Genomic DNA, 24,623 nt, shown 5'->3' on the forward strand with positions numbered 1-24,623 from the left:
AACAACTGAACGAAGGCCCTAGATGTGAAAGAGGAGGAAGTCATTCCGCGAAAATGAAAAATTTCCACGGTACCTATTTATGCTGTATTTGTGCTGTAAGTGAGATTTTGACATACGGCGCATTAACATATATTGTTATATCTATCACAGTTCACTGATTTAAAATATATCGTTTGTGCATAATACCCTAAAAACTCGTCGTGGACCATTGTCTACCTGCACCCGGCCGCAGTATCGTTGCAAATATGCTGTTTAACAAATTATAATTTTACAAGGCAAATGCCAAACGCATGCAGTCATACTTAAAAGTGTTGAGGGACAGCAAAGTATTTCTCAATAAATCATGTATAGTTGAACTTCGAACGAGTTTGGCGTAGTATATGGCCAGCAATGACTTCACGGATAATATAATCTATAATTGGATTGCCGAAACAGCTGTTATGCAAAGTGTGGAGAAACTGATGCAGATATGTGCTTGGTTGCCTATGTATAATCTTGTATCGTGCAGGGAGAGACTAATGAGTGTAATAGTTATATGGTTTCTTTTTATTTTCTGTTGGATGTGAATGTCTCTTGCTTCGTTACTTTTCAGCATGTAATAAAGATTTATTTTGGTATATTAAACATTTAACTTCCGTGCACATCAATCAGGATAAGTTTAATTTCATTATTCATACTTTCTCTCGCAATAATCATATTTATTATATATCAGTTGTACCAACGTTACGTATTTTGTCAAACGAGACAGTGTGGAAAAAAGTCGTCAGAACCAGTGTGGGTCACTGATATATCATTTGTATATATATTTCACTTGTACTGTATATACTGTAATACCAAGGTGTGGATTTACGGCGACGCTCGTCTCGGGTGGCAAATAGTAGTCTGACAACTGTCAACTTCCAAAGGAGACGGGTTTGGAGCACCTGATAATTTGTGAAGCCAACCCTGTAATAGTTGATTGTACAGTACTTGTCTGTTCGTAGTCAGTGTATTTCTAAGTGCCACTGGTTAAGATAAACACCGTATTGCCCGCACATCCCCATTTATGACGAGTTGCTCTTGACAGATGGTGCTCGTGCAGTGCAGTTAGTTGAGGAGAATGCTGACTCCACGAACGTTGAATTACATGTTCATGAGACAAAGCACAATCATAGGACACATTCTTCAATTTGACCCAATATGTGTCAGCATTTTTTTTCTTATTTGTGGTAGGTGGTGGCGACCATCATCCATTCATATGGTGTAGTGCTGCCTACTTCTTTAACCTTTATCACTCTTTTTCTGTGTCCACTTTTCCACTTTCTCCCATCCTTCCTTTCACTTTTATTATATACTGTACTCCTTTTTTACAGGTAGCTGTACATTGAGTGACAAGCCTATTGGTTTCCTGTAAACTAGGAAACCAGTTACAACACAGGGTGATAACCATGTAACCAACCAATACGTGTTCCTTAACGTGTCAACAAGTTGGTTGGTGGAGGATTAGTGACCCTTTTTGTTAAATAACTAGCACAAAAACAAATGGCCACCCTTTTCGTCAGGCCATCGTCAGGTAGATTTTCTCCAGTGTATGTGTTTACTGCTGAAAATACTAAATATAGGTAGCAAAAGGAATGGGTAATGTTCTGAATTTACCTGTCTAGTTTGCAATGAAATTAATATGCTCATCACTTATATGTGCAGTTGTACATTAAGCAGGTGTTAGAAGTGGTTTTTTTTTTTTTTTTTTTAAGTATGGGGTGGGGAGGGTTTTCTACTTCTGTCTTCATCTTTTATTGGGTTTACATTAAAAATTAACCAAACATAACCAAATGCATTGGAACCTAACTTTATTTTAATGTTGCTGCAGTAATAGATTAACTAGGAGCTAGAGATTTTTTTTCCTTCACTCATACTTAAGTACATACAAATTAATTTCAATATCTGTTGAAGAGAAATTCCTTAGATTTATATATATAAACTAAGTGATAGATTGTAAATTTTGGTGTCTGTTAGTTGGGCATAATTCTGAAACAATACCAATGAATACCTTACTTTAAGCAGCAGAGAACAGTACTTTACTAGTTGAGCCTTTCACAGTCCATATGCAGTTGTTTTCAGTATTCATTATTTAATTGGACCATGCATTTCTGTTTATTTCACAGGTAGGTTTATGTTTAGAGTGCATTGATCATGCTAGCATGTGTAGATCTTTTCCATTAATGGCAGCTCTCCATGTATTGCAATTTTGAGCTGCTTCTCTTCTCATTTCCTATCCCAAAGGTCTCTGCTGCAGCCATTGTTGTGCAACAATGTGTACGGTATGTCCTTCAAGCCAGCTCAGTTGACCAACAGTACTAGACTGGCTATCCACTTCTTGATGGTTGTTAGTAATTGATGGTGATTTTTTTTTTTTTTTTTTTTAAATACCTGATGGTGGTGATTGGTGGCTACAGATGATGATGGGTTAGTGACTGTTAGGGATTGATGATGGAAAAGTGGACTTTCTCTTAGAGCTGGAATGATATACCCTGTACATGTATTTTTATGTAGCTACAGTATTTAATGCTCAGGTTATTTGTGTTTTAGGCTTTCTGTGCTGCAGGTCAAAATCATTATAACCATTAGCTTTGAGACCATTGCATCTTTAAGCATTTGATGTTCTTTGCAGTGTTGTAACATTCATTATCCTTTGAATGTCTCCTGGAAGTATTACCATAGCTACATAGATTTGTCTTTCAGAGTAACTATCGATCAAGAATTCTTCAAAGTTGCTACTGAAGATGAATAAAACTCTTCAAAGGTTTGTTGGTAAGTTAATTGACTGCAAAGTTTATAAATGTTGTAAAGATTGCATCTTTGACAAGATGCTTCAGTATCTTGGTACAGTAAAACTCCACTTCTGCAGGTTTGCATAGCCTGGACCTTGTATACCTAGTTAGTTACCAGACTATCTTTTCTTATATTTGACTCAGTCCATTATAACTGATTATGGTGTGGAATAACTCATGTTTACGTTTTTTGGCTTTATAAATTTGTTTAGCTTCATTAACAAGAATGTGTATTTTGGGGGTCATTATTTACTGTACCTGTTTTAACTCCCTACTAGTGATGTATCGGATACCAGATTTTAGAGCTTGGCGTAGGCGGAGCCGTATATCTATTTCTCATAAAATGCAGTTGCGGATAAAACTGCGGAGGTTAAGATATTAATTTTTGCGGATGCGGACACAACTGCGGATTACTGTATTTTTACCTTCATGTCCGCGGTTGCGGATGCGGATTTTTTTTTTACACATACAGTATTACAGTACATTTATGCAGTATAGAGTGATGAGTTTCAGCCACACTTAAGTGTACACTTAAATGTGTTACCAGGATGCGGGATGGGGACCCAACTCATCATACATCATAGGTAAATTGATCACTGCCACCTTGTCCAAAATTTGATGCCTGTCTGTACACCGTGGAACTGCTGCCGACTGTACACTGAGAGTCACTGGTAAATTATAGTTTGATATATGCTGATTTGGGGAGAGAGAGAGAGAGAAAAGAGGAACAATGAGAGACGGAGGGAGGAAGAGAGCTAATAGAGAAGAAAGCAGAAAGACCAAGAGGGACTGGTAGGTGAGAGGAATGGAGAGGAGAGTTGTGGATCAAAAGGAGAGAGAAAAAGAATTAAGACAAAAAGAGAAAGGAGATATATTGGATGGGTGGAGATCAGCAACCTCTGTGGTTCTTTGATGCAGAGGCAGATTATTATGCGGAGCTTTTATTATCTGAAAACACTGTGGCGGATAATGATGCGGAGCTTTTGTTGTCTGAAGATGGGGATAGTAATGTGGACATTATTTTCACTGTGGAGGCGGAGGCGGATATCTGATACATCACTACTCCCTACTATAGTCGCGGCGCGCTACTCAGAGGTTGTTATTATTGTGCCCTGGCAACCTACGTTACCATTCAAAAATGCTTCTGATTTCGTGTATAGACTAATATGACGCATGTGATTCATGTATAATATGTTTAAGCAACATTGGGTCTGGTTAGTACTTGGATGGGTGACCGCCTGGGAACACCAGATGCTGTTGGCATCCCTACGTGTCAAGTGGGGTTGGTGGAGGATTAGTGCCCCTCCCTGTAAAACAATTAACTCTAAGCCCTTGGCCACCCCGTTTGGGATACATGGTGTCTGGCGATGATGATGATATAATAATATTCGTTTATAATATATTCGTGCATAATAATATGATTCGTGTATTATACGATATGAAATCGGATGCACTTTTGCATGGTAGGTGGCCAAGGTTCGATAATGACAACCTGAGAATCGTGCGCTGCGACTATAGTATGGGCATACAGTACCGTGCCATAGAGTGGGGTTATTTGGCACAAAAAAAGTTTTTTGGTACAGTAGAAGTCCTATTTTTCGGCATCTATGGGACCAGGCTAGTGCCGAAATATCAAAATTGCCGAATTATCAAAAACCCTACCCACTCAATACCTTATATGTTTCGGTGAACACTATCATCACTACTCATATCATTACAAATGTGCTTGGAGAGAGTACTGTATACTGTTTGATACTGTACAATACTGTAATGAATACAGTACTATACATGAATATGAAAAATAAAGAAATTAGTGAACATACTGTATATAAATGTAATGATACAGTAGGCCTACAAGTTCACATGCACTTACCTAAACTTATAGTAGGTTCCTTATTTACATATGTACAATAGAAGGGGTTGATTGGACTCTGCTACTGTTGGAAGAAGTCCCCAGCAGTAGAGGGGACGAAAAAAATCGGAAAATCTGCCGAATGATCAGAGATTTTCGTAAATGGGACTATTTCTCAAAACTGCCGAAATGGCAGATTTGCCGGGGAATTGGATGCCGAAGAATTGGACTTTTACTGTAAATAACTTTAAAAATTACTGTTCAGATTTTATTATTGATCCATCAAAATGTAACATCAAGTAAGCCCTTGAGATGGCAAGGTAAAAAGAGAATAATGCAAAAATATATTACATTTAAAAATAGATGCTAAAGTGCAATGCCAAATGGCCCAGGGTAGGGGGCTATTTGGCTGTCTACATAAAAATGCTAACTTAGATTTATGTGGTTGCCTTAAAAAAAAAAAAAAAAAAAAAAAAAAAAAAGTCTCCTTTATTTGGTTTTTGACATGTTTTAACACTTTAATGTGTATACCTGTATAGAGTATTGTTTCATCATCATCATTTGGACCTCCTTTCCCACCTAAGGGTAGGTTGAGGAGTAGCAATGTCCAGACAGCCCAAATTTGCCCAGTCCAATGGGCCACGCTTCCTTTCATTCATCATTCAAGCCCCCGGAATCCTAGCTCTATCGGATACACCAAAAACATTCACTACGTTTTGTAGCTTCACATAAACGTATCCGATTGAGTCAGTCTGGATGCTGCCACGTTAAAAGGGATGTCAAAATCTCTGATCATGCACTTCTCCTCAACACTCATCCAGCCAGCTCGATCTCACATCAGTTCCCTAGCCTCACCTACATCCAAACCTCTCTTCCTCATGTACTCATCCACCACATCTCTCCACCTTCTCCTTGGCCTACCTCGCCTCCTCCCTCCTCCAGATTCGCTCAGATATGCGTTTTTCACCATTCTCTCCACATGACCATACCATCTCAGTACACTCTCTTCGATTCTGGTGTCCACTGACTTCCTCACTCCACACCTTTCATGAATCACATTATTTCGTATCCTCGCCACTCTCTGTACTCCACATACATTCCTCAGCAGTCCCATCTCCACTGCTCTTACTCTTTTCATTTTCTTGCCACACCATAGTCTTACATCCATATGTTAAAAGTTGTCACTAACACTCCCTTATGTAAGCCTCGTGCAGCTGCAGCACTCAAGTCTCTGTTTCTTATCAAGGCCTTCCTTGTGTCACTCAACTTTCAACTTCTTTTGCATATTTTCCTCTCTTCTCTATCACTGTACCCAGGTATTTGAACTCTCTCACCAATTCCATTCACTGTAACATCACACTGGGAGTTAATTCAGTGGATTTAGTATTTTACCACAGTACATTAGTATTTATACAGCATATTTGGGAGACGATGGCACAAATGGTAGAGAGGTGGCCTGCAGTCCTAACGGACCTCAGTTCAAATCCCCGCTGCGGCAGAACGGTTTATAGATTTGAATTTAATGAAAAGTGGACTTTACTGATCTACCAGAAGACACGCCGACATGTTGTAAAGACACCCTCGTTAATACCAGTAGATCAGTCCTGTATGAGACAGCCCTAGGATGTAATCGATATGGGCGGTGGGTGTTAGCGCCGAAGTGGTGACATGTGGAGACGTAGGATGACTATTAGGCCTTGGGATTGGCTCTGAAGCCTTTGCCCTGAGTCGGATGCAAAAAAAAAAAAAAAAAAAAAAAGTGGTACTGGTATTATAGTTTTTTATCCAAATTTCATACCAGTTGAGCTTTCGTTCAGGCCCTCAAATGTCTGTGTCCCTTGCCTTTGCCATTGTACCTTAACTTTTCTAACAGTGTCATATTAGGGGTGTATAAAAAATTAGTAATAAAAAAAGCGAGGAAACATAAAGTGACCAAAATTGCATGGATTACTCAGAAGGGGTATGTGCATAACAGATCAAAATTTCACATGTTTAGTGCTATTTTCTCCACATACCTTAGCTGGAGAAATACAGAAAATTGCGAAATCAGAAAATATAGTTTCGATAATTTTCCAAAAATGATTATTCTAAGTAAATGTCATAACTAGTACTTAAAAAATTGCCAAATGCAAGGTATAGATGTTACGGTATTTATTTTTGGTTGAAAATGTTAAAACAAATTTTATTGTATAACAAAAAGTGTGCCATGTAGCACCTGGAATGGCAAGTAACCCCACTCTACGGTATATTGTAGTGTCTCAGATTCAAGTGATTGCACTGAACTTTCAAATGTTTTGGGCCATAGTCATTTTTGTACCATATACTGTATATCCAGAATTCAGAAAAAGTGTGATAATCTTTTATCATTTATTTGCTTTTATCCTATTAAGTCTTCCCCAGTTATTCTAATACGGGTATAATGGTGTATGATACCTTTAGTTGCGATACCCTGGCTGAACGGTGTGGGTAGAAATACCACCATACCCCTCCTAATGCTGGTCAAAACCCGGTTTAACGATGGGTTTTTATTTTTTTTTTTACCGATTTTGATTATATATTTAGACTAAAACTGTGTGTTAAGGTTGATTTATAAACTGTTTTTAGACTTAGATTAATGTGTTTTAGTGATAAGTGGGGTGAATATTTTCATTTTAGGGTACAGTTTACTAAGTTTTATTTTTTCCAGACCTGTATTTGACAATTTTCAGATTTTATTTGTTGGTTTTAGTGAGTTATTTACAGGTGTTAGGGTTTTTGTTCCTTCATTTACAGCTGTTAGGCTGTTTAGATTGGTTTTAAACTTATTTTTGGGCTCATTTGGGTGGGTTTTAGACTTGGGGGGGGGGAACCCATGACTGAAAAACACATCCCATTAGCCTACATGTTAAATTTACCCCGATATTTGATACCCCACCTAACAATGGGTTTTTACCCCAACCAATTGCATTGTTAAACTGGCGTATGCCTGTACTGTATAGAGATGTTTTATTGCAGTCAAATCTTATTTACTGCATGTATGCATTCCTTTATTTCCTCTTTCTTTGCAGACATTGGTGCAAATTTAACTGATGAAATGTACCAAGGAATATATCATGGTAGTAAGAAGCATGAGGCTGACTTGAATGATGTGCTGAAACGAGCCTGGGAAGGAGGGTTGAAGAGGATGATCATCACGGGCACTAGTCTCTCAGACAGCAGAGCAGCACTTGAACTGGCTAAAACAAATGGTAATCCAAGGAAATTATTCACTCTTCTCATGCAGGGCTTCACTTCTCCAGCATGAATGGTTGGGTAGATAATAGGAAGAATGCATGATGAATGAAAAAGAGGGTAAGGATTGAATATGTTCAGGGAAGACATTGTGTGAAACCAAGAGGAAGAACAAATTTGATTGCATTTAGATGAGATGATGTGGGTTGAAAAAAGATTTGATGTGATGAATATTTTTTGTTGTGCCGTATGGCTCACCTGGTTTCAAATCTTTTTTTTTTTTTTTTTTTTTTTTTTTTTTAGATGAATAGAAGGAAGAAGCACAGATTAAGATAAAATCCATACACTAGATTATAGGTGTCCTTCATTCATAGAAAGTCTTTAACAGTTGGACGTGAACAGCTGTATGTTGAAGTTTGGGGGGAAACTAATCAGGGAATAAAGGAATTCTGATAGGCAGGAGTTTGCAGTATGGCAGAACTGCAAAAATCCAGGAGTTTCAGCCAGGAGCACCCAAAGATCTTTATTCAGGTTCTGTCAAAGAATTCTTTTCCTTGTGAGACGAGTGGGTGTGATGTGGTGTGCAGAGTCCATATGTATGGCCAGCCAACAGTGTGTCGCAGAGTAACTCACTCACTTACTCTTATCCTTGGGAGCTTGATTGCAGATGGAGTAAGAGGGAAAGGCAGTAAACACCCACTGTCACTGTAGGACAGATAAGCTTCAAAACGGTATTATTCTACTCACTCTTAGCCTTGGGAGCTTGACTGCAGATTGAGGAAATGGGAAAGGCAGTAAACACCCACTGTCACTCTAGGACAGATAAACTTCAGTATTATTAAGTATAAGAGACCCTGCTGAAAGATTAAAATCTTCAGAATCTATAGTAACACTGGTTCTATATTGGGTATCAGTTATGTAAACAGTACAGTAAAGAAAGTAAATCAGCACACTTCAGTAAAATAGCTGTTGATCCTTTATGGTTCAGTTACCCCTATCATATTTATGACCATGAATATGTTAGCTTGAATGATGTAAATGATGACAAACAAGATCTTTTAAATGGCAGACCGGTTGTATAGCACAGTTGGTTGTCATCCAACACGATGTGGAGAGTTTGAAAAAGACACAGAACCTGACACCTACCTGGAGAGCCTGTTGCAGCTGACACTTGACAACCGAGACAAGGTGGTGGCTGTTGGGGAGTGTGGCCTTGATTATGACCGCACACAGTTTTGCCCTCCTGATGTACAACGGAAGTGAGTGAATTTGGTGCATCATTATCGTATGTACTGTAGTTTATTTAACATTTTTCATAAAAGATGCAGCCTACTATAACTCATCACATCATATGCATTGTCTTTTCATATAGTTAACTGCAGTCCAACTGTACAAATACCCTGTACTGTTAATTCACTGATGGATATATGTTACATCTCATGATCATACATCTCAGAGTACAGTACTGTGTTTCATGGTCATCAGCCATCAACCTCTTTCCTTTTTCTAGGTACTTTGAGAAACAGCTAAGTGTAGCTGAGGTGACTGGTTTGCCTTTGTTTCTACATTGCCGTAATTCTGCTTCCGACCTAGTTAAGATATTGACAGACCATCGAGAGAAGCTTACAGGTGGTGTAGTCCACTCCTTTGATGGCAACCGGGAAGAAGCTCAGCAGATACTGGATTTGGATCTCTACATTGGACTAAATGGATGGTATTAAAGCTTTTAAAACTAGGTATAATTGACAATGTTGTGTTAAGGCTGGTTTAGGCATGTGAAATCATGATGAGTGAAGAGTTGAGTAAGAGAGTTCAAAGAAACAAAGCTGATAGGAATATGAGGTACTGTAAACACAGTATTGTAACACCAAGAACAGGGTGTAAAAAGGGAGTGAAAAAGTACTTCAGTAAAAGCAACTTGTGTTGTGGGAGGGATTAGTGATTTGAGGTACAATAATAAGAGAAGCTTCGAGTGCGGTTGTTTAAACACATGTCAATGAAATTTAAGCTTTGGTGTGTATGCCCTCCTCTCTTCCTTTTGCTCACATTTTTTCTCACACTTTTTATTACTCTTTACTTTTCACGTAGCTTTACATTAAGTGACATGCCTAATGGTTACCTGTAAGCTGGAAAACCATTTACTTCGCTGGGTGGTAACCATATAACCAACCCATACATGTTCCCTCCATGTCAGCAAGTGGGTTGGCAGAGGGTTAGTGTCCCTCCCTGCAAAACAACTAACTCAGAGACAAATGGCCACCCCTTACGGGATTATGGTGTCTGGCTATAGATAGATAGTGTCTAGACATAAGTAACTTGAAATAGGTGATAAGAAATTTTATCAAATCTTTGTGGATATGGTACTCATTTGGGCTATCTTTCAAAATGGTTTTGCATTGTGTGTGTGTGTGTGTGTGTGTGTGTGTGTGTGTGTGTGTGTGTGTGTGTGTGTGTGTCTTTGTGGATATGGTACTCATTTGGGCTATCTTTCAAAATGGTTTTGCATTGTGTGTGTGTGTGTGTGTGTGTGTGTGTGTGTGTGTGTGTGTGTTCTTACCTTACCTAATTGTTCTTACCTAATTGTATCTTTACAGGAATGAGTCAAGCTCGTATTGTCCCGTGTCTTAAACCATATTTATCGTACATATCCTTAAATTTGTGAATTGTTTTGGCACACACTATTTCATTTGGTAGTGCATTCCATTGGTCAATTGCTCTGTTTGGGAAACTGAATTTCCTTATGTCTTTATCACCTCTCTTCTTATGCAGTTTTTTGCAGTGTCCTCTTGCTGATGCTTCTCCATGTGTTAAGTAATCATTTATGTCTATTTTCTCCTTCCCTGATATGCACTTATATCGCATTATCATGTCACCTCTTTTCCTTCGCTCCTGTAGTGTTGGTAGATTCAGTTTATTTAGTCTTTCTTCGTAGCTTAGGTCCCTCAAGCTTGGTATCCATCTTGTAGCAGCCCTTTGAACTTTTTCAATCTTGTCTATGTGCTGTTTGAGATGAGGACTCCAGACTACTGATGCATATTCCAGGGTTGGTCTAATGAATGATGTTATTATCCTTCTTAGCATGTCTTCATTTATGTATGTGAATGCTATTCTCATATTTGCAAGTAGTGTATACATGTTCCGTACCTTCTCGCTGATGTGGTCAGCCGGAGATAGTCTGTTATTGATGATCACACCTAGGTCTTTTTCTCTTTCTGATGTGTATAGGGTTTTATTTCCTAACTTATAATCCCAATCAGGTCTTTTTCCACTTTTACCAAACTTGATTACATGACACTTGTCCACATTGAATTCCATTTGCCATGTACTACTCCATTCATGAAGTTTATTTAATTCTTCTTGTAGCACTTTACAAGAGTCTGTGTTAGTAATTCTCCTTTGTATTTTTGCATCATCTGCAAACATATTCAGATAGCTCTCATTTCCAGTGTTACTGTTTATATCATTTATATACACTAAAAACATGATTGGTGCCAGCACTGAACCCTGTGGTACTCCACTAGTCACTTCTTTCCATGATGAGTAGTTTTCTCTTAGTACTGTTCTCATTTCTCTTTGTATGAGAAAGTCTTGCATCCAACAAAACAGTTTGCCTTGAATTCCTCCTTGATGGTATAGTTTCCATAAAAGTCTTTGGTGTGGTACTGTGTCAAAAGCTTTCTTGAAATCTAAATAGATACTGTCCACCCATCCTTCCCTTTCCTGTATTGTGTTTGTTACTCTGTCATAGTAGCTCAACAGATTAGTAACACATGATTTTCCTTTTCTGAAACCAAACTGTCTTTCTGTTATCATACTGTGTTCTTCTAGATGGTTTACCCAAGCTTTTCTTATAAGCTTTTCTAATACCTTGCTTACAACACTGGTCAGTGATACTGGTCGGTAGTTGAGTGGATTTTGTCTATTTCCTTTCTTGAATAAGGGGACAATATTTGCTTTTTTCCAAATATTAGGTAGTTTACCTTGACTCAAGGATTTCTTGAAAATTAAAAATAATGGTTTACTTAACTCCTTTGCACATTCTCGTAGTACGGTACCCGACATGAAATTTCATCAGGACCACTTGCTTTTCCTCTGTCTAATCTACTTAACTCCTCCTGTATTACTTTTTCTGCTATTTGTATATCTGGTAGTATGTGTGGACATGCATGTTCCACATAGTCCCTCTCAAAATTTTTTTCTTCTGTAAAAACTAATTGGAAATTCTTATTTAGTGCTTCACAAATATCCTTCTCTTGTGTATAAGTGATTCCCTCGTCCGTAATTGATTGTATTATATCTTTTACTTTGGTTTTGCTTCTGATATAGTTGTAAAACAGCTTTGGTTGATCACTACTTTTATTTATTATATCCTCCTCAAACTGTTTTTGGGCTTCCCTCCTTATTCTTGTATAATCGTTTCTTGCCTGTTTGTAATTATTATACGCCCTTTCACTGTTATGTCTTCTGTATCTATTCCACAACAAATCTCTTCTTTCTTTTGATTTTTTACATTCTGTATTGAACCATTTCTGTATTTTCTTCTCTGCTTCTTTGTGCTGTGGGATGTACTTCTGGACTCCTATTTCATAAAATTCACAGAAATTTTTATATACAGCATTTAAATCTTGTCCTCTAAGCTCATTTTCCCAATCAACTTCTAAGAAATACTTCTTTAGGTCTTGATAATTTCCCTTTTTATAGTTTAGGCTCTTTTTGTAGCTGTCATTGCTGTTTACTATGTCATATGCTCTCCTGAAGTTATAATTTAGTATTGCATGATCGCTTTTGCCGAGTGGAGGGTGATATATTAAACTGTCAGTATCATTTTCTTGCCTAGTAAATATTAGATCTAGCACTGAAGGTACATCAAGTCCTCTTTTTCTTGTGGTTTCCCTCACATGTTGCGTTAGGAAGAACTCTTGTACGAGATCCAGGAGCTTTTGGTCCCAACAGCTTTCTTGGCTAGTTATATCTAGAGTATTCCAATTTATATTTGTATTGAAATCCCCAGGTAGTATAATTCTTTCTGATTTCTCTTCCATTTTACGTAGTAATGATCTTAAACACTGAATTGTACTCTCTGCCAGGTCCTCATGTTCATCTCTTTCCCATGTGTTTGATCTGGGTGGCATGTACAAATTGGCTACAATTACTTTACCTTCAGAAGTGTTGATCTCTACTGCAATCAGTTCTACTTGTGATGGTATATCTAGTTTTATTTCATTGACTTAGATTTTTCTTAGTTAATGTTATAATTCCTCCTCCTTTTTTTAAATTTCTGTCTCTTCTCCATATATTGTATTCCTCTAAGTTTAGTATGTCATTGGATATCCTTGGTGTTAATTTTGTTTCAGTTAGGCATATTATTTGAGGCGTTGAGAATAGTACTGACGTAAACGCCATATATAAACAATGGAGAAAAACGCAGTTAAAGTTTTGCAATCTTCAGACTGTGATAACTTTATAGTGGGATATGATAGGAAGCTCGTGTTTCTTTTAAATTGAAGCTCTATTGCAGGGCTTTCCATACAGTAATACATTCATATACCACAATCTGAATATTGCCACATTAACTGCGTTTTTCTCCATAGGCAGATCTTAAAAAAAAAATTTTTACGTAAAATCACCGGCTTTTGCACATACTGACCCAACTCACATACGCTTCACCTAGATTGCGTCTCTTTTTTCACCACGTTTGACCGCCACTCACTGCACTGGGGCCCTCTTTTTCTACTTAGAGGCACTCCGGGGTCATCCTCACTCTCCGTTGAATCACTCATACCGCCGGCACAAACGTTCTTACGAACGCACACAGAAAAAAAGGAAAATCAATAAATTTCAGTGTGGTGGGGAGGGAGGAGGTAGGACGACTGTGGTGGTCGGGGAGAAGGGAAGAGGCGAGAACGGGGCGTCATCAGTCACGGGAGCTCATTCCCGCCTCCCATTGGCTGCTCAGCCCCGCGTCTTCTGGTACTGGCGGATACGCTCACGCAGGTAAACTCTGAGTGCAATTTTTCTGGGTGAGCCCATAGGGTCGGTAATACCTTCAGTACTATAGGGATTTCGACCGTGTTGCGAGTTGTCTTCTGACTACTCGGTTGTGTGTCCAGGCACAGGAGGAAGAAAGTGCTATAATAACTCAACGGTAGGAGCAAGTTCCCTCATGCCATTGGCTGCCCGTGGCACTTACGCTAGGCAGTCAACTTGAGAACATTTTTTTGGGTGACGCGCGTAGAGCCGCAGGTACCACTCTAAGGTAAAGGGTTTTCGACCATTTTCCGGGTTGAATTCTGACTGTTTAGTTGTTGCCGCAGACAGAGGAAGGCCGGGGGAAGACAATGGTGTACATAACTGAAAATCGTCCGAGGTGGCGCTTACGTCACTACTATTCTCAACGCCTCATTTGTGGTTCATTTTCTCTGACATAATCATTCATCTCTAGTAATTTAGATACCATTCCATCCACATTTGAGTACATCAACTGTATCTTCTTGTTTATATACTTGTCATGACATGGTTCTACTACCTTCCTCCTTTTTATTCCATCCTGTTTGTGTACCACTTTCGTACCTGCAATCCTATTACTTTGTAAAAAAACTTCTTCTTCTCCTCTTCCGATCTTCCCTCATTTTTTGTTTTTGCTTCCTCCCTTTTCTCTTTCAGTAATTCCAGTTCCTCTTGTGTTAGGCATCTTTTTATCCATACATTTTTGAACTCCTCTTTTTCCATAAGATTCTTTGCATTTTTTAGTATCTCTTCCACAGTGTTTACACTCTGGAAAGTCGCCTTTAGAGGTCTTGTCTTGCTTTTCTCATATTTCCCTAACCTTTTGTGTTCCTCTATGTCTTTACTACAGATTTCCTCTGATACTTCCTTCAGTAAGCTCATTACATTTGCCATCTCCTTTTTGTCTCTTGTGATCTTGTTTTTTAGATCTTCCTCTTCTATACCAGTGATTACTATAGATTTGTTTATATCTACTAAATCTCTGACTAACTTTAGATTGTTTTGGATTATTCTTTTCACTTCCTTTTTAATGCTTTTTTCCTCCACCCTTGTTTCTAAGTCTTTCTTTACTTTCACCATTTCAGCATACATGGTTTCCACATCATTTTTATAGCTTTGCACAGCTTCATTCACCTGTGTTATCTTCTCATCAATATCACTGCCCTGGTCAGTAAGACTGCTTACTTGCCTAATTGTCTCTGTGTCATTTTTTAACTCTTCCATAACACTCTCGTGATTGACTACTGTACTTGCCATTTCACTCACTTTCTTCCTAAGTGTACTCAATTCCACTGTTAGTTCACTGATGGTTGTGTCTTTCTTATTGGCCTCCCTTCCTAGTTTTTCTATTTCTTCCTTTTGCAAGTGCATCTGCTTCTTTATTTCATCAATTTCATTTTTGAAAGCCATTTCTAGTTTGTTTACACGTTCAACCAGTCTATTGTGAGTCTCCACTTTAACCAGTTCTTGGTAGAAATCATCATTTTGCTTTTTACTTTTATCCCTTTTCTTTTCCAAATTTGCTTTACTAAAGTATGTATCCATTTTGCAATACTAAAAGTGCAAAGTATATACTTACGATCCCCATGTTGTTGTAGTCTAAACAAACCTCATATGACTCAGCATATTCTTTCGTCATGTTTTTCTTTACTGTTTGAACAAGTCTTGTTTAAACTTATTATTTTTTTTCCTTTTAATAATGAAAAATCATTTAGTCTAACCTGGTACAGAGCTTGACTCATGCAAAGATACTAATTTAGGTAATGCCACTGGCCGTGTTGTTTCGGTACGGAGCGCCGATGTCGCACGTCCTACTCAGTTGAATCCCTCTACGTGTGTGTGTGTGTGTGTGTGTGTGTGTGTGTGTGTGTGTGTGTGTGTGTGTGTGTGCTTGCATGGGCTGTGTGCATGTGCACATGTGACTAATTGAATTTCGTCAGTATATTTCTGACCAACAGTTCACTGAAGACTGAGGAGAACCTGACTGTAGCAGCAAATATTCCATCGGAGCGGCTAATGATTGAGACAGATTGTCCGTGGTGTGAGATCCGACCTACCCATGCTGGTCACAAGCATGTTAGAACTACTTTTCCAACCAAGAAGAAAGAGCGATGGGAGATTGGCACCATGGTTAAGAGCAGGAATGAGCCAAACTGTATAGTGTAAGAACTTTATCTTTTTAGGTGTAGCAATGTATATTCATTATTGGTAGTATTGTGGTAGATGGGGTTGCTCATCATCCACTCACTCGATGTAGTGCTGCTCTCGGGTGGCTGTCCTTTCCTTTCTTTCTTCCTTCATTTCTTCCTTCCTCTTATGTCCTTTCTTTCCTCATCTTCTTTCCTTCTTTCTTTCCTCTTTCTTCTGTCTGCAGGTGACTCTACACTGAGTGGCAAGCCAAATGGTTTTCTGAACACCAGTAAGCCATTTACTGTGCTGGGTGGTAACTATATAACCAAATTACGGCACCTGGTGGTTTAGTGGGTAATTAAGGTGCTCCAGTTGAATTGAGCCTGTGTAGGTTTGTATCCAAGGTGTGGTTGGGGTTTATTGCTTATGTGATGCCGCTCAAGGATGAGTGAGGCTGGTCACTTTAATCTTAAATATCAGGACCAACTTGCCTAGCCCCGGGCTCCTATGCTCCTCATGGGGCAGTAGAGGATTGGATGGTGGGTGAATTGGATGGTATAATACAGAAAGTAATGTTGGTAGATGAGGGCACTCACCTACTCACTCAAAATAGTGCTGCCTTCAGGTGATTATACTCTGAATGACAAGCCAGATGCTTTTCCATAGCCCTGAAAGCCATTTGCTGACTTTGTGTTAACCATATTGTCAAGAAATAGATGCTTAGTGGTCTAGTGGGTTAAGGGGAGGTTAGGATTAATTGGTAACATAATGCAACTTGGTAGCATGTAACTGGTTGTTCTTGGTTTAACCTGAGCAGTTGTATGTGCTTAATGAATTTCAGCCTTCTCCTGTGCATAACAAAGCATAGCTTTTCAGAGTTTGTAAATCATGTTTCCTTATGGTGTGTGAAAGAGGACATTGTTATTGTTTGGTATGCAAAATTTGGGGCCTTAGCTCACCTTGGTTTTTTCACTGTAGATTTTAGAAGTTGAGATAGAGTGGTGCATCAGCATTGGAAAGAACATGAGAGTGGTGAAGGGTGGAAGAGGGTGGTGATGTATGGTGGATTGAGGAAGGAACTTATTTTCTAGTGACTTACAGTGTTCTTCATGTTTATATGGTACGTATTATTTTTTAGTTACTTATTATTTAGTTACTTCACGTATTTCATTTGTAGTTATTTCATTGTTTATACTTACTGTATTATCTGTTTACTTATTTTCTGCTTACTTCACTTACTTCATATATTGTTTCTTTGTTTTCACTTTTTACGTAGTTACTTCATTTATTTTTTTACATCCACTCATATACTTAGTCACTGAGTCACTAGTTATCTTTTACAGAAATTTGTTTTTAATTATTTGTGTGTCTACTTACCATGTACCAGAACCTCTGATGTCAGTTATAATTACCAGTAGCAATGGTCATAAGAGCAACAGGTTGGTGCATGGGTGCATTGGGTTGTGGTGTAGATGTGGTGAGATCAGCATGTTTCATTCATGAGTTCCTGCAACCACTCACATATGTAGGTTGTTTTCTTAGAATATAATCACTCTCCTCATCACTTGAGTCACTGGAAACATACTCGATGACCAAGGATCACCTCTCACTGACAGACAGCTGTCATTCATTATGGCTAGACAAACACTGAGCATTCTGTAGGAGCTTGAGGGCGATCACCCCCATACCTGGGAAATTTAAATGAGTGTGGATCTCAATAGAGTAACATTGCAATCAGAACAGCTTCCTTTATAGAGATAGGTCTCATATTATGGGTTAAATGCTTTGACTGAATAGCCTGGCTTAGGCCCCTGTGCTGTTGATGGGACAGCAAAGATGTGATGCTGTACTAGGCTATTTCCTACTCAAGTAGAAAAGGGCATGGCCATCTTTCAGTATGGCATAGTGAACTTATACCTGTGGACTAAATGTTTTGAAGAGATTTATGGAGGATGCAGTTTAGCCAGATGTTTTGAATGGGCATGGTATTCATGTGCATGAGTATATACATTTCATTTCGTTTTTAAAGGCTCCAACGTGCTTGCATGCGTCGGTCTTAGTCACCTAATGGCAGCTGTCCATGCTTCACGATCCATTGCAACCTCCCTGTTCATCCCCTTAATCCTAAGGTCACACTTTCTCGGTCTACCCCTCATAACCCCACCCCCAATATTTACATTCTCACCTTCTTCACCCAATTATCATCCCCCATCCTCTCCACATGTCCAGACCATCTCAATCTACCTCTCCTCATCACAACACCAATATACTCCAGTCCCATCCTACCTCTCAACTCTTCCATCATAAACCCAGCCCCCCCCCCGAACCTTGCACGCAGGGACGCACTACACATCCACCCAATCATTGTCATTTCTGTATGTCTGAGCCGGCGAATATCCTCCTCCTTTACTGCCCAGGTCTCACTGTCATACAGCATTACACTCCTAACACATGCTGCATACAAAGACTCCATAGCACATAGGGAGAGTCCTCTCAATGTCAGGAGAGGCAAGAACTCCCTGACCTTCTTCCAAGCACTTCTCACCCTAGCCACAGAGCTAGCTCCAGCCCCACCTCCAGCACACAACATGTCTCCCAAATAACAAAACTCTTCCACACACTCAAGAGATTCACCAGCAAGTTCAGTCCTTTCACGCCTGACAATCTCCACCTGCTCTTCCCGACACGCCGTACACGTAAAATCAGCATTATCTCGCAGTCTACCTCTGATACCACTACATCTCTTGTGCACCCATTTATCACAAACACCGCACAAGATGGAATTACTTCCCACCCCCTTGTGGCAAACTGCACATGGCCACTCTCCCTCCTCTTTGACAGTACCGCCACCAACCCTAGATATCATCACTTTTGTTTTATCTGCATTTACCCTTAAGCCCTTGTGCCCCATACCATCTCTCCACTTCCTAAACCATTCCTTCGCCTCCTTTTTGTTTTCCGCAGTCAACACCAAATCATCAGCATACAACATCTCCCACAGGAGTCAGTTTCTAAAGTCACATGAGAGGGCTTCAGGTACCATGATAAACAACATGGGACTCAAAACTGACCCCTGATGCACGCCAACATTCATGGAAAACTCATCGCTCAAATATCCATTCACTCTTACCTGGGTGCGAGCACCCACATACATAGCCATAACCACCCTAACCAGCCACTCCTCCAAGCCAAGCTTTCTCATTGCCCACTTCACGACCTCTCTAGGGACTGTGTCAAAGGCCTTTTCCAAATCAACAAAAACAAAATACAGATCCCTTCTCCTACCAATATATTTTTCCTGAAGTTGTCGAACAATAAATATGGCATCAGTGGTCCCCCTACCTGGCATAAAACCAAACTGCATGTCATCAATATTCACTCTTTCTCTAATCATACCTTCTAAAACTCTCTCCATTACTTTCATTATCTGATCTAAAAGCTTTATACCTCTATAATTTCCTCTTTCCAGGGCATCACCCTTCCCTTTATACACATTTACAGTTACACTCTTCAGCCGATCATCTGGGACAACACACTCATAAATAATCCTATTTATCAGGTCAGTGACTAACCTCACCCCTATATGTCCTGAGGCCTTCAACATTTCAGCAGTCAACCCAGACACACCTGCTGCCTTCCCCACCTTCATCCTGCCTATTGCCTCACTCACAGTAGCAGCATCAATCAAAGGCCAAGGGCCAAACACTGGATCTGCTGGCTCCAAACCTTCCCTGTCCCAGTCAGACTCCTCATTCAACAACCGGCTGTAATGCTTTCTCCATGCATCTTTAATATCGCCACTGTTCACCACTATCCTTCCATCATCATTCTTCACACACTGCTCACCTGTAATATCTCGATTATCCCTCTTCATCTGATTTGCCACCTTAAATATAATATTTTTCCTTTCCCCATGATTTAGGTTATCAAGTAAAAGTCTCTGTGACTCAGACTTCGCCCTGTATACCTCTCTTCTAGCCCAACGCTTGGCAGCCAAGTATTCCTCCTTGCTACCACCCTTCTTCCATTCCTGGAAGAGCCTTCTTTTTTCCTTAATTGCAGCTTCTACATCCTCATCCCACCACCAAGTTACTTTATGTCTTGGTGGTCCTTTTGTCCAACTGCATGTTACATCAGTAACTCTCAAGAGATTGTTCTTGAGGGCTCTGTACTGTTCATTAATGCCTGTGTCTACAGCTCCCTGTTCAGCCACCACTCTCCTCATCTCACTATAGAAGGCATCCCTTACTACTTGGTTTTTCAGCTTCCATATTTTCCTCCTAGGTACATAAGTCCTCTCTTTCATCACTCATTCTTTAAGCACCATATCACAAATCAGTAGTTTGTGCTGCTGCACACACTCCTCACTTCCTATAACTTTAACATCCCCCACTAACCTCCTATCATCCCGCCTAACCAGATAATAATCTATCTGACTGCTATTTCCCCCAGACTCATACGTAATTACTTAACCTACTCTCTTTTCCTAAAATATGTGTTACACACAATCATGTCCAATTCCTCCCCAAACTCAAGTATCCTTTCCCCTGTCGCATTCCTTATACCATACGCACATCCCCCATGTACTCTTTCATAACCTTGTGCTGCTTCACCTATATGACCATTTAAGTCCCCTCCCAAAACCAGTATCTCATCATCCCGCATACCACCTACTACACGTATTAAATCATCCCAAAATCTGTCTTTCTCTGCTTCATCCAATCCTGCCTGTGGAGCATATGCCGATATAATTGCAGCTATCTTTCTACCGAAACGAATTTTCAATACCAATATCCTATCGCTTACTCTCATATCATTCATAACATATTCCACCCATTTCACCGCAGCCATCACACCAACACCCCCATATCCGTCTGTCCCCCCCTGCCAAAACAACTTATAGTAACAGTTCTTCCCAACAATCTTTCTGGCTGATCCACCCCTGTACCGGACTTCCTGCAAACACGCCACATCCACCCACCTCCTACTGCATGCCTCAATGACTTCCCCCGTTCTTCCCCTCAAACCCACATTCCATGAACCCATGCTCATCCCCCTGGGTGATTTACTGTCCTCAGGCTTGCTTTGAAACTTAGTCTTGTGTTTTGTCATAGTCAGTATTAATAAAGGAGGATAGACATACCATAGGCCCCACTCACTGCACAGTCCCAGGTCTAGGCAATGGATCTGGGACCCCTGGCCCACCAGCTTACCAGTGGCAGTGGTAATGACCTCAGGGCACCCTGCCAGGACAGCTGCAGGGACACCCTCCAAGCGCTCCTTGGCACTGCAACTATCCCACCATTATACACCCACTGATAGGGCAGCCTCCTGGGGCGCTACTCCCAGGTTCGGGCCCCTCTCTATTGGGTGGAAGCGGCAACCTGGGAACCGCAATGCCCTGTACCCTCTAGCACAGGCTCGAGCCCCATCTCGCCCTGGACCCATGATCTATGCCGGCGGAACCCCTGTCACGCCTCCCCCCAGAAGTCCGCCAATAGGTAGTGGGGGCAAAGTTTTCTGGCTGCATGCCCTTGCTGGCGCCAACTCCTGTAATGCAGTGAGATATGTTGTGTGAAATGTAAAGTGCACGTGGTGTATTGCATAAGATAGGTAGAGGAAATGTTTGGGAGAGTATGCTGGTCTACTCTATATGTTACTGTCACACTGAAAAGGTCAGCAAAGGGGGATGGTTAGATAGCTAGTGAAACAGGAGCTCCAGCTCTCCCTATCACCAGCATTCCCATTCCCCTCGGGAGTACCACCCTGTTCGGCCAGTGTTACAGCCTCCTCCTAACAGTCTCATATATAGTCATGTAGATGGTGACAGCTTGTATTAGACAATCCAAGATTTTCATTGGAAAAGATAAGTTTTTAGAATACATTTGCCATTTAAGATGGTTGTATACCCCTCCAAAATGATTGTGTTATTTTAGGTTGTTATTACTACCATCCATCCATCATCCAATCCTACATTGCCCCATGAGAAGCGTAGGAGCCTGGGGCTAGGCAGTTGGTCCCGACATTTAAGATGAGACTGACCAGCCTTGCTCATCCCAGAGTGGCATTACATGAGCAATCAACCCCAACGAACCCCTGGATGTAAACCTTCACTGGCTCAATCCGATTGGAGTGCAATAATTACCCACTAATCCACCAGGTGCCAAAATTTGGCTATATGGTTACCACCCAGCGTAGTAAATGGTTTCCTGGTGTACAGGAAACCAATTGGCTTGTCACTCAATGTAGAGTCACCCATAGGCAGAGGAAGAGGAAAGAATGAAGGAAAGAAAGACAGAAGAGGGAGTGTAAAGTCACCCATAGGCAGAAGGACAAGGAAAGAAAGACAGAAGAGGATGGAAGGAATGAAGGATATAGAAGAGGAAAGGGCAGACACCTGAAAGCAGCACTACATCAAATGAGTGGATGGTGAGCGCTACCTTCAGATAATTTTATTCACCGTAGGAAAGCCTTCTTATACTGAAGTGATTAATAAAGTCTGTATCTACTTTCAATGCAAAATATCACTCATAAGCTGAAGAATATTTTCTTGAGATAACAAGAATAATAGGTTAAATGTCCGCAGGCTGAAGGGGTTGTATAAACTGATCTAATGGGGGTATGGTGTAAGATATTAAAACTCATAATTTCTCTTCGACAGACAAGTCTTGGAAGTACTGGCAGCCATAAAGAATGAAGATCAAAATAAACTAGCAGAGACTATTTATGGAAATACAATTAAAGTATTTTTTCCATCTGAAACTGATTAATAAATCTGTCTATAACTGTTCTATTTGAAACTGTTCATTAAAAAACAGTATTGAATGGTGTATTGTCTAATCCCATAATTCTGCCATATTATACATCTTATCATTATTTTTCCATGGGCTGTAAAACTATCTTGGTTAATGCATGGATAAGTGGATGTTAAGAAGTAAAAAGATGGCTGATGAAGGGAGTGAGAAAGTGAATGATTAAGTGAACAAATGTACATAATATAGGTATCAGTAGATGAACTGATAGAAAAGCAGGTAGGTAAAGATTAGGTGATAGATAGATAGATGGATGGCTGGAGAGATGAAAGAAAAACTGACTGATTTCTGTACAACACCTCAGTATAGAAAAGGTTGAAATGAAAACATGTACCACTGTAGATGAGCCTCACACCTTGCCTTGCAATTATTATCAGTCATGTTTGTATCAAGCTTAGGATGTAAGAGGGGATGGAGGTAGAGCAGACAATATTGGTTGCTTGCAGAAATTGAGCAACTTTGTGAGCTTGGTCCCAGGGGGTGGATCAATGTTTGGTCAGATGTGGTAGGTACTGTCTAGCTTAAGATGAGACAACATAGTGACTGGAGTGTCAGAAAGTATCTGCTAGTGTTACATTGGTCCCTCCTGAAGCTGGTCCAGTCAAAAGACTGCAGAAGCTTTGAGGCCAGGCCCAGAGAAGATAATTTAAGGGCTTCTCAGGTTTGAGGAGGAAGTTTAATGTTTTCTAGGAGCCTCAATGGAATAGAGGATCAGAGGAGGTAATGGGAGGAATATTCTGGTCTGAAGGAAGGGGTTCATTAACCCCTAGGTGCCGGTTAACGTGTATAGCTGTCATGATTTTAGGCACGGAGCAACACCGGTTGACATGTATAGCCGCAAGTATCTTTCTGCCACCCTTTGAACTTTAACTTATCCCTGCTCATCGACAGGACCACCTCTCGAGGAAGAGTTGGTGAGTCTTATATATTTTTAATTTTTTCTCTAGCTGTTATAGTTTGGCAGATATTAGGATTTGAAGTAAAGGTATTTTTTCCAAAATCACGATATCCCCCTGTAGGGAGGAGCGTGAGACATTGGAAAACCCCTGGCATGTAGGGGTTTGACAATGTGTGATGCCATAAAGACTATACCCATTGCTGGAACATAATGAAGATTTGAGACATGAAAGGGATTGGAATCTAAAGAGGCTACATCAGATAATGGATGAGCTGATGCTCCCAGATGGGTCAAAGGAGCCTGGTGCATTACACTAGGGCTCAAAGTTAATCCATATTAAGGAGTGGAAATAAGCATATCTTGTAACAGCTGCATGGTAACTGGGGAGCAGTTCAAGGGTTTAGTTCTTGGGCAGCAGTAAACTCAGGTGTGAGGAACTTTAGGTTTATCCTCAAAACAAGAAATGGCTGTGCTTATGGGACATTGGAACCATGAGCAATTGCCAATTGGGACCATAGATCATGGGCCATGGTATGTGTAGGAGGGGCCCTTGGCAGTGGGACTGTATAGTTGGAAGGTACTGTATAAGACTGCAGTAAGGGTTGGTGGTTGGATCTATCTTCAGCAGTAATACCTATCTGTTAGCCAAATCCCTTGATCCTGCAAGGGGTGACTACACACAAATCGCCATGTTGCCTTGTCCTTAGCCATTTGGCTGCCCTTTCTCCAGCTTACACCTCTTCATATATCTTTCCACTCCATCCCTCCATCTCAATCTCAGTCTCCCCCTCCCCCCTTTCCATATCCACCTCACTATCAGGCTACACTCTTCTAGTTAGTTAGTCATTTTTCTTAATCCTCACCACATGGCCAAAACATTTCAGCTTTTTTCCTTAAAGCTTTCA

At 40.2% G+C, this 24,623-nt stretch overlaps 1 protein-coding gene across 10 annotated transcripts; it reads left to right on the forward strand.

Annotated features, from left to right (window-relative positions):
* Positions 1-22,778, forward strand: LOC145411811 (deoxyribonuclease TATDN1). 10 transcript variants are annotated; one of them, XM_080281757.1, is made up of 8 exons: positions 754-774; positions 1,353-1,466; positions 2,722-2,790; positions 7,710-7,889; positions 8,942-9,131; positions 9,383-9,586; positions 15,837-16,040; positions 22,670-22,778. In XM_080281757.1, exons 3-8 carry the CDS (start codon positions 2,763-2,765, stop codon positions 22,776-22,778), a joined length of 915 nt encoding a protein of 304 aa, XP_080137883.1. In that variant the 5' UTR covers positions 754-774; positions 1,353-1,466; positions 2,722-2,762. The 10 variants fall into 10 exon arrangements, with proteins under 10 accessions (XP_080137890.1, XP_080137887.1, XP_080137883.1 ...); XM_080281758.1 differs by lacking the exon at positions 754-774 and adding an exon at positions 887-947; XM_080281759.1 differs by lacking the exon at positions 754-774 and adding an exon at positions 900-960.
* Positions 22,779-24,623: the final 1,845 nt, after the last annotated feature.

This window comes from Coenobita brevimanus, chromosome 91 (assembly GCF_032717465.1).
Source record: "Coenobita brevimanus isolate Jiangsu-jjx chromosome 91, ASM3271746v2, whole genome shotgun sequence".
Classification (NCBI taxonomy): domain Eukaryota; kingdom Metazoa; phylum Arthropoda; class Malacostraca; order Decapoda; family Coenobitidae; genus Coenobita; species Coenobita brevimanus.